Source organism: Pholis gunnellus (genome assembly GCF_910591455.1).
Source record: "Pholis gunnellus genome assembly, chromosome: 7".
NCBI lineage: Eukaryota > Metazoa > Chordata > Actinopteri > Perciformes > Pholidae > Pholis > Pholis gunnellus.
The window spans coordinates 19,458,773-19,479,240 of NC_136533.1; the positions used below are offsets into that span (position 1 = coordinate 19,458,773).

General features: G+C 43.3%; 1 protein-coding gene across 1 annotated transcript in view; it reads left to right on the forward strand.

Annotated features, from left to right (window-relative positions):
- The window catches only part of tmtc2b (transmembrane O-mannosyltransferase targeting cadherins 2b), a gene marked incomplete at both ends in the record, with an annotated part of 83,240 nt that overhangs the window by 59,218 nt on the left and 3,554 nt on the right, over positions 1 to 20,468 (forward strand). Inside the window, 6 exons of the mRNA XM_079162454.1 lie at positions 1,416 to 1,600; positions 2,616 to 2,694; positions 5,494 to 5,615; positions 11,059 to 11,140; positions 12,587 to 12,701; positions 17,519 to 17,582. Of these exons, the coding sequence (XP_079018580.1) occupies positions 1,416 to 1,600; positions 2,616 to 2,694; positions 5,494 to 5,615; positions 11,059 to 11,140; positions 12,587 to 12,701; positions 17,519 to 17,582 (647 nt within the window). The remainder of the gene's footprint in view (positions 1 to 1,415; positions 1,601 to 2,615; positions 2,695 to 5,493; positions 5,616 to 11,058; positions 11,141 to 12,586; positions 12,702 to 17,518; positions 17,583 to 20,468) is intronic.

The window sequence follows — 20,468 nt, forward strand, 5'->3', positions numbered from 1 at the left end:
TTTCATACGCTGTCACCTTCAGCAGGTTGATTAGAACAAATGGCTCACAATCTTACCTGATCATGCAATAAATTAGCTCCCCATTGTTCTAGGCGTCAGTCAATGACAGAGGAACAGAGAATCTTAAACGTCTCCTTCTTTCTTCCCTGGATTAATTATCCACCTAATCAGGATCGCGGTAAGACTAGAACATTTCCATTCAGCGTGCAATTATCCAATCTGTTATCGCCGATAACGAGCTTAATTGGTTCCCTCAAGCTGCAGACATGTTCAAGGCAGGATGTTAATGTGACGGTTAAAAGCGTTTCTCAAGGTTGAACCATTACTCACTGACTAATTGGGAGCTAACTAGTGAAAACTGTAGCCTTTTTTTTATTGAATATTCAGAGCGAGGCTGTTTTGTGATAAAGTGCTATTGATTTGTGACACATTTGTTGCGTACAGGAAATCAGTTTAAAAGAGCGAATTCCTAATTTCTTTTGTCAATCTGTAGTGTTTCTTATCTGTTCTGCTTTCATTGCAACAAAAAAAAAGCCCTTATACTTTGACCATCTAGTGCAACGCCAGGTAGCAACGATAAGACTGTGAGGCGTAAGGATGTGGAAACAAAACAATGTGAGCTTTTAAGATAACAAGTTACAAAGACTCCTCCCCTTTAAACTTGATTACACGTTAGCATCCTATGGAAGAGCCCTCCAGATTGATCTTCTGTATCAAGTTAATTTATTCCAACAAGTTAATTTATTCCAATAACCAGACTTGACAGGGAGTTGTTTAGAGAGGCAGGTCCGCAGAGATTAATTACTCTCCCGCTGCGTATTGATTATTAGTGTCTGACCACTCAAGGAAAAAGTTTAACAAGCATCCAAAGCATCCCACAGGATGCACGCAAAAGGCCAAATACACAGGAAAGCATTAAAAAGAGCAACAGTGGTTTATTGTTCCACCTCAAATGTGTAATGTAGAAATCTTTTCAGCACCATCTTTTCAGCACCGTTGATCTCTGAGGATTCAGGTCAGTGAGAGACACTTATGAGAAGGAAATGACCATTTGGGGGAAATGGTTATATTGTTAGATTTGGTGGAACAGGTTCTTCTCTTTGAGGAAGCTCTCGATAAGTCCAAGCAGCGAGGTTTCTACTTAATTAACTGAACCCGACTTAATAAACACTGTCTGGTTAAATCAACAATACAAAAAATGCACCACAGGAGGAGTTTGGGGTTGTGGAGGAAGCTGCAGTAGTGAAAGTTGTAGGCATGAAGTCAGTTTTCAGTGTACGCCTCCATGAATCTGGTTGCACGTTACCGGTCGGCTTGAGCATTAAGGAAACAGCGGATCTAATCAGCTGATGCAAGCCAAACGTAAGTGCTCAGCCAGAACTCACGCTATTGTCCACGTTTTGTTTTCCCAACAGCGGCCTACTTGAACACAGGCATCATCCTGATGAATCAGGGCCGCCTAGATGAGTCCAAGCGCACCTTCCTGACCTGCGCTGACATCCCCGATGAGAACCTGAAGGACCCCCACGCCCACAAGAGCTCAGTCACCAGCTGCTTGTACAACCTGGGCAAGCTGCTCCACGAACAGGGACACCAGGAGGTAGACATCTATTTCACATCTGTATATTTCAAAATATTTCAGCGTGCTGGCCACTTTCTTGGCAGGCGTAGTACCGTTGATGGGACTGTGATCATTTGAAGTAACGGTTTACTACAGAGATATACACACGTCAGACCTAGCTATGTGCTGAGTTACGCTCATTTCCTTAACTTACATATTTATTTTCAGTAAGTTGAGATAGGATGAGTCAGTCAATATGTTATTGGTCGGTGATGGACCCGTAGCTCACCCCAATATGAAATACGATGTACTAAACATATTTTATCTAGCAAACCTTTACATGCTGGGAAATGTAAAACCAGAGTGAATTGAGATAAGACGCAGGCTTTTACCCAAGGAGCTTTTGGGTCACTGAGAAAATGCTCAGTTTTAAATGTACATGATCCAGAATTGCTTGTGTCATCGAGGACGCAGAGTTTTCCTCAGGCGGTTTCTAACTAATTAACTCTCTTTCATGCCTCTAAAGACCGACAGTGCTGGCTAAAGTAGTTCTTCCAATGCTGCACATTTATACTGTACATAAGCACCGATTCAATCAGGATTGAAGCGGCACAACTGCAGATTCAATAAGGGCTTTCATAAATTGTTGGCATGCCGGAGGAAGAGAGCAGTCCCACTTCCTCCGGTCTTTAACTGCAACATTTGCTTCAGCAATGAAGCAGTTCCAGCTCCTTCTACCATTTAAATTCGGAGGGACTCTGAGGTGAATCGCTGGACCTACACGCTATACATCCCAGAGTCAATGTGTGACAACGCTCTAGTCGTCTTAACAGCCGTGACTCTGAGGATAGACCCTTTCTGCTCGACTCTGTATGAAGCAGCCTCCCAGCGACCCCCAATTCCACGCTGTGTATTCACAGTGTCAGGGCCCCGGCTGCAGGGGAGGGATGACTAGTTACCACAGCGCCAGGTTCTCTGGCTGGGTCCCTCTGCTCTAATGCAAACATCCCCCACCTTCTCTTTTTTATTTTTGTGTCATTTGTTTCATCCACAGGAGGCCCTCGCAGTGTTTAAAGAAGCGATACAGAAAATGCCAAGACAATTTGCACCACAGAGCCTCTACAACATGATGGGTAAGAGCTGCTTTTGTTTTACTTTAACAAGCATAAAAGCTGTTTCCACAAAATATAACAGTCAGTGGTATTTAGGAGTAAAAGGTTATTTTGGAGTATTATGGAACAACTGGCTGCTGTACCTCATTCATTTTTGTTTGACTTTTTTGTGCTAGGTCCCTTAAACAAATCACTTTTTTTTTTTTCTTCCGGACAGGCAGCGTTTTAACTGAGCCAGACTTTTAATTAGCATTAACGGATTACTAATTGCAAGTAAGACCACTGCTTACAGCCTCATTAGCTGTTTTACACTTGCAGCTTTGAATGTGGGGTAGCATTATGCTAACTAACACCCACTGTGGAGCAGGGATGTCCCACACTTTTGGGAATTCGCCCCCCAAAAAACGCAAGTTAAAATCAGTTGGATAAGTTAACACAAAACCAATAGACTGGTTGTCGTTTGTGGTTCTAGATTTCTTTGTCCATTAATGATTAAATATTCTCAAGAAGTCAAAACTCTCGTCCCGCCGCTAGTGCTGTGAGAATTCAGAAGATGTTAACCCCAGGTTCACATTCCCAGTTGTAAATATGAAACCTGGGGCTTAGCTTAAGCCCTTTCTTATTAGATATGAAGATGAAAACTAGGTTAAGCTCACTCTAGCTTTCTGCAGCCTAGTGTTTAGGTTAAGCCCAGGGAAAACGTTTCAATGAGTGCTAGAATAAAGTAGATTGTCAAAGAAAATCAGACATCAAACAAACAAACATTTATATCAGTGAAGTTGTTCTTTAAGAAATCAAACCCGACTTAATGCTGTTAAACAGCGGTTTGGGACAGTAGTCAGCGTTACAATATCATGTTAAACAGAGTTAATTTGCTTTTCACTGTAATACAACAAGCCAGCTTGTTATATTACAGCTGTAGAACAGCTGCTTTCAGGCTCATTATATCTGCTTTCTCCTTGCTTTTTTTTAACTTTTTCTTTTTCTCTCTGTCTCCCTCCTGCTTTGTTTCTCTCTCACTCACACACATGCAGCTGCTTACACACACACACACACACACACACACTCAAGACCTGGGATGTCTGTAATCCAGACTTGGTAGTGCCACGGGCTCGCTTATATGTTGGCAAAATGCATTTTGACAGAGCTGCCGAGATTATGTCAAAATGTTGTCGAAAGCTCCAGTCAGCGTTAAGGAGCCGCGCTGCGTCTGTAATGGAGGCACTGAGCCAGAGATCTGTGATTTCTGCAGCACAGCCTTGTTTCCTCGCTGAACTGATTTGCGCATTTGGCACACCTGCTCATACATGTCTCCAGCTTTCGCTCGCTGCGCGGCTCTCATGCTGTTTGTCAGACGCCAAGCAGCAGCAGCGTTCATCAGAGGCAGACCTGGGTGGTAATCTGCACCCTGCTGGTCTCGCTCCAACGCTCTCTGGTGGGCCGAGGAATGTTCCACTCCGAGGGGCTGCTCTTCAGCTCCTCGGATTCAATGTCACTTCTAATTGCACGTTGATGTTTGTGCTGATCTCATACAGACGCCTGCATGCCGTGAGCGCGAGGCAAGTCATTTTTCCGCGTTTAAACCCACGAACTAATGAAGCGGTCGTGTCAGAACAGGCCTGTACATCCATTTGTTGAGCGCGGTGCCGAGGGTTGCTGGTAAATCTCTAAAAATCCAGATAATCCTGTCCATCAAACACATTGATGATTCATTGAACTGAAATTTTTAGTATAAATGTCACGTTGGAGCGGGGGGGGGGGGGGGACAGGGACAAACTGGCTTTTGGAATATTAAAAGCTTAAAAATAAATCTCTATTTTACAACAATATGGACGTCCTCTAATCCATTCTGTTGCTCTGTTTGATGTTAGCTGGTGACAAGGACATTTGCGATAATGTAGCTACAATTTTATGGATTTCCAACACTTAAATCTGAAACATAAGGCTGTACTGATGGATATCATCTTGAAAATATATTCTCACGTATCGCTTTACCTCTCAAGGGGAGAGGTGGATACACACTTGTGTGTTAAGAGGTATTAATACGCGGCAGTATTGCTCATTCGCAGGAAGAGGAGAAAGGAGAATGTGTGTTTTCAAATCATTAAAAAGGTCCCCGGGTTGTGATTAGGCGTGGGACACCTGTTGCCTATCACAGTTTCCTATCAGATAAGAGATTAGACCTAATCCTCTCAGAATTAAAGTGTCGGTCCACTCCAGTCCAAACAACTTGGTATACATTCAGTTTCTTTCCCTAAATATGTTACGATGTTGATTTTAACTGTGTTGTGTTCAATTACCGGCCGCTGTTGTCAAATTCCTGCAGTAATACACGTGTTATTGGATGGCGATGAAAGAGAGGGTATTGTTTTGTCAGGTGCAGGCAGAGGGTCAGATGTGGCGGTGGGGGAGGTATCCCATGATGTCTGACAGATCAGGGAGAGTGAGGGAGTGTGTTATAGGCCCAGTGTATTCTCCTACACTGAACGTTTTTTAGGAAATAAAAACACTGACGGTGACTGAGGTATTCATTTGCTGACTGGGTATCAAAGATTTGCTTTTGTGAAAGACAGAAAGGAGCACATTTATTTTTGCATTGTGGCACTCTAACTCAAAGGCATCTGCATTCTCTCCGTTTAGTGCCAGGCATCATACAAGTAAACATGTAATTTGATGAAAATAAAACATGGGGTGAGAGGTTCCTCTGGGTTGAGCTTTGGTCTCGCTGCTGCATCGCTCAGCTGAACAACGGGACGATGTGTGATGTCTTAACCTTTCGACAGCTTGACCCCTGACTCGACGCTCACTTTGCTCCCACAGGAGAGGCCTACATTAGGCTGAACAAGCTGACCGAGGCCGAACACTGGTACAGAGAATCCCTGCGAGCCAAGCCGGACCACATTCCTGCACATCTCACCTATGGCAAACTACTGGCTATGACGGTGAGACTTTAAATTTCGTCCTCGCTCGGTCTACCTTTTAAGGCGAGACACTTTTTTTTTTCCCCTTTGAAAGAAGAAATGACATATTATTTTTCTCTTGCAAGTTGAATTCATGGATGTTTTCGCCAGCCGACTGTATCAGAGCGGCCGGCATTGTCTCAACTTTTTGTTTTCCCTGAACCGGTTCTCATTCTCTGCCTGTGCTCACTCTCCTTTTTATTACACTCTCTTTCATCTCGGCTTTTCATCAGTCTTCTCCAGCTCTTTACTGATAGTTCGTAATGTCCTTCTCAAGTCTCTACAGTTAATCAATAGTGTGTGGGTGAGAGAGAGGGAAAACGATTGGAAGATAGTGAGCATGAGACAGAAGGTTGTCACGTTGTGTTTCTCAAGATGCTCCTGTCTGAGCTACGAATAGGACTTCCTGATTAAAAACCTTGTCTGAGCAGCCTGTTTTTTTTTACTTTTAACCAACAGATATCAGGCATGTGCCATGCTTGTAACGTTGCTCTGCAAAATAAAGAATTCAAATATCTAAAGAAACAAATCAGCATCTGCCCAGCATTTTCCAAGACGGAGATAATATCCTGCTCAGTGTAGCGCAGCTGACCTGTGTTTCAATAACCAAAGAAAGTGCCGTCTGTGCCGGAAGGTCTCGGGGGGCAGAAACGGTTTCCAGTGTGGCCGGGTTTACGAAGAGGTGGTCATGTGGTCGGGTCATACAGTCATCCGTTGAAGATCGCAGCTCGATAGGCGTATTTGGAGCTGAGAGAGACCGTCGGAAGAGAAATAAACAAATTAGAAGAGGAGTTGCACAGAAGGTCAAAAGAAGGGTGGAGGCCTTCTCTTCAGCTCTGACGCCTCTCTCACACACAGTCTGGGCCCTAATGAAAAGACGCCAATGTGTTCGATAGCCTGCGGCAGGATCTGGAATTCCACAGAGAGGCTAGAGTCTTCCTGGCCCCGTCCCTTTTCATTTCCCTTATGGAAACAGAGTCTTCTTTTTATTTCTCGTCTTTCCAAAATGTTGAGTTTTGTGTTTCACAACTGATATGCGTGGAAGAATTTTGCTCGCACATCAGTTACCGAAACTGGCTGGAAAATCCCAGATTTAACAATTTTTGTCAGTTTTTGTATCGGAGCTTTATTTTAAGCCCATAGGAAGGAATAGTGTGACGTTTTGGGAAATATGCCTGTTTTCTTTCCTGCCGAGAGCTCGATGAGAAGATTAATACCGCTCTCATATCTGCACATCAAATATGAAGCTACGGCCAGCAGCTGGTTAGCTCTTAGCTTAAGGATCGGCTCTGTCTACAACAAAAATCCACCCACAAGCACCTCCAAAGCTCAGAAATTAACAAGTTGTATCTCATTTATTTAATGTGTAGAAAGAACAATGAGTAAAAGTGACACTTAAAATGACACGTAAAATATATGCTTAAAAAAAAAAGACATTGAGGGAAATGCACTTGTTCGCGTGATAAAAGTGTGACATTTTGCTTTGTTGCAGAGAGTTAGATGAAGATTGATACCACTCAGTAAATATGAAGCTACCACCAGCAACATTAGCCTAGCTTAGCATTAAGCCTGGAAAGAAGAGAAAACAAGTTCACTTATTAACATTTTAAATCTTGGTTGTTAAATCCACACAAAGGTGTAAACAAATAGGCAGGTTTTGTTATCTTTGCAGAGGCTAGTCTTACAGTCTTTATGCTAAGCTAAGCTAATGTTGCTGCTGGTAGCTTCATATATACTGCACATACAGGAGAGTGGTATAAATTGTTTCATCTAACTAATTTCATCTAATTGTGTAGATTCTTCCTCATGTGTGTCATACATTTGTGGCTCAATCATGTCATTGCACAGTGTATCCTCTGTGAAGAAGTCTTACTGTTGTAGTGTAGAGCATTGTGTTTAAATTAAATAGAGCTCCAGCACCACACTAGATTGATTTTCCCATCCGTAGACAGACTAATGGTCAGCTTGAAGAATAGTTCAGCTGACACCACAGACAAAAGCCTCTTGTTAAGCTGACATGAGTTCCGTTCTGTACACAAAAGCCATTGGATACCAGAAACTATCTGAAAACCAACGCTGTCAGTGACGACAGTCAACAGGAACAACACAATTCTTTAGAGGAGAGTGTTTAGACTTGGTGAAGTGGACTCAGGGAAGGACGCATCGGGCCGTTAAGAGAAACTCATTTCATATAAGAAAGTGTTATTGATTTTGGGGGAAAGTAGAGCTCAAACCTGCAGGGATGAATCTCTGTAAATCTCTGAGCATGAAGAATGGTACAGGGGTGTTGAGCCCTCGTGATTCTGTGAGTGCAAATGATGCCAAGGGAACTGAGCTGTTTGCACACGCTTAAGAGCCTCTTTGTCCATGAGAAAAATATGAAAGAAAGGAATCATTTGTTTTGTATTAAAATGCATTGGAAAGTTTCTACAAATGAATTCAAAGTTAGGGTCCCACTTCATGCATTGTCTTCCTGTTGCAGCTATGGCCTCTGTGCCTGATGACAACATCATTTAAGTGTGATCAAAACCAGCGCAGGATGTTGACCTGCCCAACAGCCCCCTCTCCTTTCATCCCCTACCTCCGCACTCATTGTGGCACCACTGTGAGTGATGAAGAAACTTTAGATACTGTCGTGGGTTTTTTTTTTTTTTGAGGATCAGCTCCCCGTGGGGGGAGGTGGAGAGACTCCGAGATGGGGCTTGGCAGCAGGGTCAGAGAAGGGTTGAGAGGAGGACGGTGGAGCCGAACTGGTCGCTGAGGCACAGAGAGTAACAAGTTGCTGTGATTTGTGGAAGGGAGAGTTAATAACCCAGATCAGTATCGTCCCCCCCCCCCCCCCTGCTTCGCTGACCCCTCCACACCTCCGCTGACACCCCGGAGATCAGGAAGTGATTCGCGGTCTCTTCACAAAGCCACGGGTCAGAGATGGACACGGCCGCCCTGATGCTTGCGATATTGGTTTCAGTCATCTACTTGTCATTTCCTCCGCTAATACGATGCAGGCGTCATTCATAATCACCTCGGCGTCCACAGAGCCCCGGCTGCATCTGCAGTTTATCTGATGTTATCGGGCGGTTTGATGGCGTAAGGCACGCACCAATATTCTCAGCATGTGTGTGACAGAAGGGAGGATATTGTCTCCACACGACGAGCTGACTAGAATGAGAAGTGGATATATTTAATGGAAAGTGTGGTTTGAAGGGTGGTTGGTATTTTGTTATTGGCTTCCCATATTATTTTTGTGTTTTCCACCCCCCCCCCCTCCCCAAGCTAGTGGCCTCAAGGTGATTTTAATTAAAAAAAGAGGGAGGGTCAAGTCAAGAGATGTGGAAAATACCTGATGGGTACAACCACATTCAAGATCCTGAACTTGTTTTTGCTTCAATATATTCTTTTTATTATGTGCAACACATTGGCTATACATGTTTTCCTTTTTCCCAAATGGATAATCTTGCTGCAATGAACAACACGCACTGTATGGACATGGAGGTTTGGCACAGTCAGAGAAAGAAAGAGAGACATTTCAGATAAATTACATTTGAACCTGATTCTGATCCTGATCCAAGCAGAAAACAGCTGCAGTTTGGTGGCACAAAGAATAAGAGAAACTTAATTTCTCTCCCTGTCCCACGCAGTTTTTCATCCCTTAGATGATAAGTGGTGGAGTAATTAACTCACATTGGGTTGGAAGCATTGGCGTGTTTGATGTTGCTGAGGAAAACAATAACAAGAAGGATTGAGCATCAGTGCCGGTTGGGTTTCATGATTTTTCATGGAGACATTACAGGTGAGCCAAATGCGTTTATAATCCAATCATTTGAAGATGAAATACAATGCAGTTGGCTGTGTTAAAAAAAACAATGATACAACAGCAACTGTAACAAATTGCCTCTCTAGGGATGAATAAAAACTGAAATAGGATGAGAATAGAGCAACTTGTTTCTTTTTGAGGTCCTAACTGCCATATATCTTACTCTGGGCACGATATCCATTAAACTTAGACGTGTCGTAGTATAAATCCGCCAACCACTTACAACTGCTCAACTCATTTCAATGTGTGAAAGCTTTATTCTGAGGTTTAATAAACAGACGAAGGACTCTGTTATTATAAAACCAGCTGGCCCTCAAACTTACACATTCCTACATCTGTGAATACGAGTATAAAAATACACAGAGAGGATGCTTTTCAGACTGGAACTGTGATCGCTACTTGGACACCATCAACTCTATTAAACATATACTTAGCCTGGCTTGATTTTCCGCAGCATCAAGGGAAACCCCACTCATATATTTACATTTGAAAATTATGTATTTATTGAATCTACAGCCCACTGAAAAGGTATACGCTGGACTAAGTGTATGTCATTATTGCTACTCTGCACTGATTGGATTGGAGCCCATTCTTTCTATTTGACTAAACTGAAGCATTTGCTGTATTTCACACTGAGTTTATATACATTATTTCTCCTGGTTTATGCAATCTTTTTTTAATCCTACGATTTTGAATTTTCCCTCAAGTATTTATAGACTTGACACAACTCCAATTTACCAATAAGCTTTATGTTTTATTCATGCAAAGGCATCCTCTTGTGGTGAAACACACACTAATGGCTGCATTGTTAATGCTAAAACATCAGTCTTTAGAGATGAGTGTGCATTGTTAATCGTTGATCAGATGGCATCTGGTGCCCGACTGAGAGCAGGGATGTGTCAAAAGTCCCAGCTGGCACCACTATTGGCCAGCTGCTCTGTTCCCTTTGAGCTATGGTTGGTTACGTGTCACAGTCTGAAGGACCTGAGGGAGCTCCTCGGCTCCTCAGGGCTTCGGTGATGCTTCTCTTCATCATGCTATGCTCACCCTCCCTGTATGGATCCATTCATCCGTCTAAAAGCTGGTGCAACACACAGATAACACAAAACGTGTGTGTGTGTGTGTGTGTGTGTGCGCCATGCACCTCTGTGTGCTTGTGTGAACCTAAAGATCCCTATAGATACTGTATATGATCGCCCTCAACATTTCTGTCTCTTTCCTCTCCTCTCGCTCCCTTTCCATCCGCTGCCCCTCTGCCTTGCTTCATAGCACCCAGGCCACACACACTGGCAATCTGTGGTTATGCTCTGGAAGTGTTATTTGCACGGATAAAAGTGTGTAATGAATGTTCATGTTCGGCCGTGCCAAGCATGACAGCGTGCACTTTGACAGGACGACACACGAGCTTGAAAGAAAAACACTTGCGGTCCGTGTGTTTCGTGTCCATTTATTAAGATTTATTGTGAAAGTATGGTCTGCAGCTTGGAGAGGGACATTAGGTATACTCAAAGATATTTTTGCTGTTGAGTAGAGTGCAGCATTTTTATTATATTGAGTAGTTTTGAGGAGCAGTTGAAACAATAACGATGCCGTTTCATTCGTCCCCCTCAGGGGCAGAAAACCGAAGCGGAGAGGTACTTCCTGAAGGCCATCCAACTCGATCCCGCAAAAGGCAACTGCTACATGCATTATGGTAAGTACTGAGTATTTTTAGTTTTTTTTACCTTTAATTTGTCATATCCTGTCTTTATCTTTAAATCCTCAAATATATTATTTGTCAATTCAACACATACATGATGCACTCGAGCACAAAGGCAGGAACTTCCACAGCCTGGCAGGTTGTTGGCTGACCTCTTTGCCATCTCTTCCCCTAATCAGTCACTGTGTCAGTGGTAGATCCCGTCGGTAGAGGATGATTTCCTCAGATTGTTCTCTTTGATTTGATGAAAATGTGGAAAGGGACAATTTCAGCATCTCTCTCCTCTTACATTATTTCCATATGACTTGAAGTCGCAGCGTTACCTCTTCGGTTGAATTACTGCAATAGTAATATTGATTTTGAATAAGCCGACAAGTTAAATACTCCCGTCAGTTAGAAGCCTGTAAAACCTTGTCTGTCTGAAACAGCTTTTTATGATGAACTGAAGTGTGAGCTCGCTGTCATTGCACCAGCCTGCATGTGACATTTAAAGCCATCAATGCACCAGGTGAATGGTGGATTTTGGCATTTTCCCAAAGTACTTCATCATGTCGAAGTTGTCCCCTTTAAAGGTTAACGACTCATTTCAGAGGCAAAGAACGGAATATAGATAGACATGCAATTGATCAATGATTAAAGGTGGAGCGTCCCCATGATGCAAACTGATTTCTTATTGGCTCAGACACAAACCATCCATTTTACAATACCTTATTCTGATCAGGACTGGCTGCTAGAAGTTGCTCACCAGAAAAACCCAAAAGCTCAAGTTCCCCACTGTACTGTACTGGATCTTCCAATATTCCCTTAAAAGTCCCGCTGTTACATGATGAACAAGGATTACAGTATCAAAGTCTGTATACATAGCTTTGTAAAATGTAAAAAAAATGTATTGATGCAGGGGCCGTCTTATTACTCATAGATTCGCTTTGATATGTCATAAAGCCTCCATAACTGCAGAGGTGTTTGTAACCTGGAGCTATTTTACCCTCTGAAGACTCACTTCACATCCGTCTCTCACCTGAGGCCTGTACTCATGGCTTCAATTTCATCCGCAGTTATTAAGGAAAATATGCTTCGGTTCACGTAGTGGTTTAGCATCCTGGTACAGTAGTGGGGCTAACCAAAGTCAACAGGGTATTAATTCCTCTCTAAACCTGGCCCGTACCAAGCGGTCCGACCTCTGTTCATAGCCCTGTCAGGCTGCCACGATCCCGGCTCATTCTGCGGGTCCGCAGAGGTCGACTCCAAACGCAGTAATAAGTAATAAGGCACAAACCTTCCGCAAGGAACAGTTTCATCTCAAAGAAACAGATCTATCAAGGTCGGCTAACCTGAACAAATGAGTCCGGGGCCAAAGGCAACACTTGCAGACTGTGTATCCCTCCGTGGGGATCCCTCAGCGTCTTTTAACAGTAGTGCCGTTCTCTCCTGCCGTGCCAGGTCAGTTTTTGTTGGAAGAGTCGCGGCTGCTGGAGGCCGCAGAGATGGCAGAGAAAGCCGCACGCCTCGACAGCAGGGAGTTTGACGTGGTCTTCAGTGCAGCCCACATGCTCAGGTGAGTGTTTGATTGGATTGTACGGCATGTACTGTAATTCATTCTTTGTCGATGAGATGCCTGGGCCACAGTTTTCCATGGTGGAGTAGAAAGGAGGCTGTGTGTGTGTGTGTGTGTGTGTGTGTGTGTGTGTGTGTGTGTGTGTGTGTGTGTGTGTGTGTGTGTGTGTGTGTGTGTGTGTGTGTGTGTGTGTGTGTGTGTGTGTGTGTGTGAGAGAGGAGGTCTACTGTCTGCACGGTTTATCCAGGGGCTTACACTGCTCCTCAGCCAGTGTGATTTACTTGGCTGTACTTTGTAATCCTCTTTTCTCGCCGCACCGCCAGCCGGAGAGCTGCTGGTTTGTCTTTGCATGCTGTGCAGCTATGTTTCTTCATGTGCTCGCTCTCACTCTCTGCTGTACCCCTCTCTCACTCCGTCTCACTCTTTCCCCGCTCGCCCTGGCTCATGCTTGAAAGTCAGCTTCCAAATCAGAGGCAAGGTTCAGCTGATGATCCTCAGCGGCAAAGCTTTAGCAGCCTCCACAAGCTGTTGTGTGTCTGAACAAAAGCCGTGAGTGGGAATTGGTAAATACAGCGATTTGCCAACTTACAGTCTGCTGCCCCACTGACTGAATAAACCTACAAAATGATGACCCTGTGTAGAGATTTCCTCCTTTAAACACATCAAAGGCCACTTAAGGCTTTTTTAATTACAACTGCCTGCTGACAAGTAATGGTTATCTTTTAAGGAATAGTATGATATTTTTGGAACATTAGAGTTAGATGGGAAATTTGACACCGCTCTCAAATTTGCCAACTGTTCTGTGGATGTCCAATCAGTGCTGACGGCAAATATAGTCTTCTGAAGAAATAAATCCCCAGTGCGTGCTATATTGTCAGAGAAAGCTGATTTCTCCTGCTGAGAAGCCGTGCCGGCTGTGCCCACACGTACCAGGACGCATTGCGTGCAAGTGGCGAGTTTGCTACGTCTGATAAATAAACATTTTTACGCTGAACAAATAAAGGCTTAATTGCCTTGCTAACACATTGTAAAACACCTCAAATTGGACTGGGGGAAAAAAAAACAACTCACCAAAACTATTAGTCCGTTAGTCTTTCCACTATTCCAACAATCAGCAACTCTGGAATATATCATTAATTCACAGAATGAGATGTGAAAATATGCCAGCCCTAATATAATAATAACTAATAAGATATAACATGTTAATTAGAGAGCTTTATTAAAAGGTACTGGTGGGTGGCTTCATATTAAGGATACAGTCAAGAGTGCTACTTTATCAATCTTCACATGTAACTCTTGGCAAGCCTTTACTAAGATGTCTAACTATTCCTTTAAGACAGGGGTCTCAAACTCCCGGCCCGCGGCCCGAATCCGGCCCGCCACGTCATTTTATGTGGCCCACGAATCCGCCAGCAAAAAAAAAATGTAAAAGTCAGACTTGATACAATTTACAATTATCCTCTGCGCTCTGTATCGCGCATGGCGGAGTTCCTCCCCGATCCGCGCGCGCGCACACCTCCACCAGCGGATATGGTGGCCCCCCCCATGGGGGGCCAACCATGATGCTGATGTGGCCCAGAGTGAAAATTAGTTTGAGACCCTTGCTTTAAGACCATGAACCCATGTCTTGTATTTGGTGACTCTTTACCCAAGATTGTTACTCGGCTGCTTTATGCATGGCTCTCCCCCCCCAAACAGTCCTCACCAGCAACAGCTTTCTGCATCGAGAGCCTCTTCCATGGCCCAGACCCCTGGCAGCTAAAAAGAGCTTCAAGCAATGCTCTGGCTGCACTATTCTCTGCCTGCTTGGCATGGGGTCCCACTCCTCCACAGCTCATGTTCTTTATGTGTTTGTCTTGGAAGCAAACATGGAAAGGCCCTCGGTCGGTGGGGACACAAGTGAATCTACGCGGGGGAAGGGGAGAGATTAAAAGGAGAGGCAGACGCTGTCAGACGTACAAATGTCTTTTATTGCTCTCCTGGGCCGCTCGGTCTTTTGACCATTCCAAACTAATAATTTCCTTCTCCCTCCTTTGAACAATGTTTTTATTTTTTCAGAAAAGGCCGATTAGTGGTGAGGCAAATGGGGATGTGTTGATACTTCCCTTTAATGTGTCAAATGTCAGTGAATGTCACTGTGACATCATATAGTAACGTTAAATCTGTATATTCACAGACAGCCGGGGGGGAAATGAATCTCTAAAAGACAAACTCAAGCAGGTTATGCACTCATAGTTCATATTCTGGATTCCTATTCAAACCACATGTCTTACATAATAATATAATAGACCATATCTAAAAGATTACTGTATGTTACTGGCATCTCATGATGTTAGATTTGCCAATTTGGCCATTTTTAGCCGTCCCAATTTCCAAACAAGTGTATAAATTGCTAACCTTATAATGGTAATAAAATGATTACATTGGTAGCCAGTTACATTACACTACAAATACAGTACTACCGTTGGGGAGGATGTCTGTGTTCAGTGTAGCATTCTATCTGAGAGAATCTTACTCAAATTAAAAAATATAACTCTGCACTCGAAACAGATGGGACGGCTGCGGTTTGAGCACAAATATCTGGCTTTTGAAAATCTGTTCCCTTTGTCATTAGTATCTCACAATGTCACGCTTATAAGCAGTACTGTCAGTGCTCTGATTTGTGCATGTCTGGGGTTAATAGACCATCTCTAAATAACAAGATGTCAGGATAAAAAGATCAGTGTTGAGTTGCTGATTTGAAATATGGTCAACATATCTTGACATATCATCTTCGCAGATTTTATTTTTTTAATTCCTACTCCATTTCCAGTCCTCTTCCTTCCTTATTCCTGTGCTCTTGCAGCCTTACACTGTCTCTTCCTCGGTTTTAAAGCCAGGCAGTGGTTTATATACTTGGCCTCCATTGTCTGCCCTGTCAGAACCCGCAGACAGCCCCAGGAGGTCCCGCTGCCCCTTTGCTTATGGTGTGGCAGCTCTCCAGTTCTCCTCTGATAATGTGATAATGATATTATACAATTAGATTTTTTCTTTTCTTTTTTCTCAGAAGGTTGCACGTTCTAAATATTATACTGGCAAACAAACATGTGGTTGTGGTTGGACATGAAACCCACATTTATAATCTCGGGACAAATACAGCAACTCGCCTGGAATGTAAAATGCTTTTTTGGACCAGAGCTGGAAAAACAAAGAGCGGTGGCGTGTTCGTCTGTATTTCTGAAGTATGCAACATGATAACATACAGGATAACTTCTTCAAGATCAATGTTACACAAAAGACATTTTAGTCATGTCAGCATGATACGGGATCGCCGTGTCAGTTGGTCCACCACATTGCTTACAGACTAAAATGTCTCAGCAACTATCTGCATGAACAGCCGTTCATGGTTTCCAGAGGCTGAATCCTACTGACTTTGGTGATTCCCAGCATGTTAGCCTTGTCATTGTGAGCATGTTAGCATGCTGGTGGAAGCATTTAGGCCCTAAAACACTGCTGTACCTGACTCTCACGTTCTGGCTTTTATTTCTCACTTACCATAATAACTGTGCTCTCTTGTTTAAAGATGCAGGCCCATCACTGTTACAACATCAAGGAGCTTTTATTGCTCGCCATTGGTTTTAAAAGTCAGTTTACAGCTCTTGGTAAATTAAAAAGTAATTATTTCCGTTAATATATTTAACTTTTAAATAACAAAATATGTTATATATTACTGAAGAAACCATTACTTGTCTACTCATTGATCAGTGATGAATAGTAACAAATATTAGTATAAAAATGTTAGAACACATTTGGCAGTGTCTTTAAAACCAAACATAAATACTATGTATTTACTTTGGCCACTGATCTGTTAATCCTAAAATAAAAGCTTTGCCTATCTGGAACCATATGGATGATGATCCTTTAATAGACCCCGACAGCCTAAATGAAACTGTGGTTCCAACGGCCTCGCTTCCTTTGATCATTACGTCTTGAGGGGCTCCACGGCCAGCCGTCGTTGACTCCGTCCTTGACTTCGTCAAAGTTAAATTGTTTGCAATGAGACAATTGTTACCATCCGTGAAAAGCATGCAGCTGTAGACCATAAAGGTGATTTCTGAGATACCAGAGCATTAATAACAGGAAAGGCCTTGTGACAGAGGAGCCACAGGTTTGTGTATAACAGTAGGCAGAGCAGGGGGCTTATGAAAGAAGGTAGAAAAAAAAGCATAATATAGGACATCCTGTCTTGACTGCAGGTTTTATGTCCTCAGGAACAAAGTATTTCTGGTTCCAGGGACTCATGCCGATAAGCCATCTGTCCCAGAAATCCTTTTTGTCGCAGTGTGGCATATGCAGCGTGTTTTGGTGCATCTGCGCCATCTACTCCGCTGTCCAGGTTGTTATGATCGTATGATTACTTTTTGTTTCCACACTGTTTGCATTCCTTCAGTGTCTCAGTATGCAGCCAGCATGTCCAACCACAATCTCCCCCACCGGCTTCAACAGAAATGTTCGTACGGTGAACATTGCCGATCAGACTTGGTTTGTTAATGAGTTTTCGTGAAGTTCCCAATAAGCCAAATGTCCCGACATCAATGTTCAATTAAAGCAGAAAGTGCTTGCTGTGCACTGCTCAGCACGGATGTTATCAAGTGAAAGATGGTATCGAAGGAGAGCAGGCGATTAGGATTGGCTTTCCTCATCCCTCGTGCTCTTCCCTCCTGTTATTTTCTCGGTGACCCCTGAGTGCCAGTAAACATGCAGGGTTCGAGGCCTCATCCGAAGCCAGGAGCAATAAAGATGAGTAATGACCGCCTCTCTCTGTTTTCCCTTTGCAGACAAGCCAGCCTAAACGAGGCAGCCGAGAAGTATTACGGACAAGCAGCGAGCCTGAGACCCAATGTGAGTAAAACCACAGCTAATCATCCCCATTACTATTTACCCTGATGGACACTGTGCAATCACAGTCTGGGTGGCTTTCCAATATTATTACTGCCCCGGTCGGCCTTGTCACAACGGCCTTCATTGTCAGTGAGGTTTTTGCTAAGCTCAGAGGTTTGTTTGTGTAGCATCCATCACCAGCTTCAAAGGGCAGGCCAGGGTAAGTAGATTGAAAAGAATAATGACAACAACACTCAGTCAGGGGACTCTGACATCTTGAAAATGAATGGGGTCCAGTCTTTGAGAGCTTTGGCAGGAGGGGTCGAGTTGTTTAGGTGAGGGCCGCAGAGGGAGCACAATATGTTTGCCATGTGGTCGGCCTGTTTGTTCCTGTGTCATGATTAGAAGAAATCACTTCAAGATTAATGATCTGAATATATCCGGACAATGTTATTCAGAAAATAAAGTTTAGATCTGCAAGCTTTACAAACCCCAGTATAATATATACAAACAACAAGACAAATGAAACGTTGAGTACAACAAAGGGATACAATTTAGGATTTCCACTGAAACCATGATAATTGAGCTGCTATCACATCTCTGTTGTTCTCAGTGTCAATGTAGCGTATTTTTAACATTTAACTAAACCCAGATGCATTTTTTCAAACATGAATCATGTAAGACAACCATAAGTTTAAGGTGAATTGTGTGAGTGTTTCCACAGAGTATCTGTTAATAAATAGCTCAAACTTCTCTTTGTGCTGCTCACTTTTCTCTCCGTTTATCAAAGTTCGTAGAACCTGTGGAGTTTAAAGAAAGGTTTGGAAATTTTAAAGGATATTTTCTTCAAAAGTTTGAGAAAGAGTGGAGTGATTGTGAGGAAACAGAATGGGCCATTGAGAAGAGCCCTGTCGTGCCACCACCTGAATAATATGCACGTCTGTGAAAACGTGCTGAGGATGTTTGTGTTCCTTACGGTTCTATTACTGGGCCAGATCCGTGCAATTTTCACATGACTGTTTCTTGGCATCTGTAGTTGTACAAACACGTATTAGATGGCCACATCCACACTCGGAGGCACTTCTTTGCCCCTACTTGGTCACTTGTGCTTGGATGCCTTTTGTCATGTGTATTGCTTACAGCTGAATTTAGCATCTTCATCCATCTCCTTTACCATTATCCTTTGTTCTCTCCGATGTAACCTGACTTACGCCATGTACCCTGTCCATCTTCATTTGTTGTGTCTTGACTCTTCACTCTCCAAAAGCACTGGTGTTTTATATTAAGCACATATTTTTGCTTGCTCTGAGTGAGAGGACAATTCCCTCCATTGGAAGGATTTACCCCCTAAGTCCGACAATTCCTTCCATCTAGACGAGCTAAATCCCAGAGGATGCTTGGTTTGCTTTGGCCGTTCTCTGCACCCTATGACATGTAGATATTCTTAACCCAAATGTCAATCTCAAGTCATTATTATCAGGTCATTCCCCAACCTCGCCTCACTTTTTACTCTCACAGCCTTCCCAGCATATGTTTCTTTATGGTCTCGGCTAAAATGCTGCACATCTGGCCATGCCTCTGCTGCTGGATGCCAGTTTTGGGAAGGGTAGGCAGGCCGGCAGAGAGGTTGCAGAGCAGCAGGAAATGAGGAAGAAATGAAAGCTTTTGACAAGGGAACGTTTAGCAGAGAGTTGCAAGTGTTGCAAGGGTGAGGAAGAATGCAGGAGTGAGGTTATAAATCACAAAAGTCTTCGCTATATAAAGTAGGGGTAGAAAGGCATGGGTGAGGAATGGTGGGAGCCTACAGCGGAGAGTGGGGAAGGAAACTTAACTCAGGAATTGATAAGTCCCGCATGGGCGGAGGAGAAAAGATCTTTTGAGCTGCACTGAGAGGAAAACCAGGAGTCAGTTAACTTTCTATCCAGGGATCAGAAGCCCATTTCAGAATTGTGGGCACGCATCTTCAATGACCTCTCATTCGTCTGAAACATACTCTTTTCTTGACAAACTTTATCTCGTTAAAAGCTTGCTCCCCGTTGGCCATTCAAACTCTAAGGTAAATCTCTCAATCTATTGTATCGATTAGTTGGGTTCATGCACGCACTGTGATAACGTCTCCGTTGGGGGCAGTAAACCAGCCAGCTGACGTGATGAATAGCAGGAAATGACGCAGACTCCTTTGTCTCTGGAGTAAACATTTACAAAAAATTGCACAGGCAGAGACTAATGATATAGCGGTAAAAAGTGCAGCGGCAAACACAAGATTACAGGTTCTAATTTAAAAACAAACGTAATGGAAAGAAACTCCTTCCGTCTGTTCCCATACTCTCGATGGACCAATGAAGCCCGTCCCTGGTAAAGCAATCTCAAAACAAAAGCTCGATAAAGCCCGGCTACATTTCTCCACTACAAAACGGTGTCAAAAACAGAAGGAAGGCACCGAGTCCATCACACTTTTAATCAACCCGATTGTTGAAAATTTGTCTGACTGAGTTAACAGACACAAATCAGTCTGTGGCGGCAGATTTAGTCGACGCTAATTAGCTGAAATTAGGGTCGAGACACTGATTATAGCTTAACATTAAAGAGTTTCTGGAATATTTCATGCAGGTTCTGTCGGAGACAGTGAAAAGTAAATCCTTCCTTCCCAACAGTAACTTGAGCAATATTTGATCAACCGGAGTGATAAAATGACACTGATCTTCCAGTGATCTTGCACATTTATGGGCAAGCACACTAGTGTTTCCTTTAACTCCGCCTCCTAGCTGCGAGGGCTCATTCAAATATACGGCAGCACCAAAATAACTCTGGATATGTGCATTTTACAACTTGTAGGACCCAATGATATAAATAAGGGTTATTTAAGTGTTCGTACTGGGAAGTTGATTTAGTTAAAAAAATCTAAGA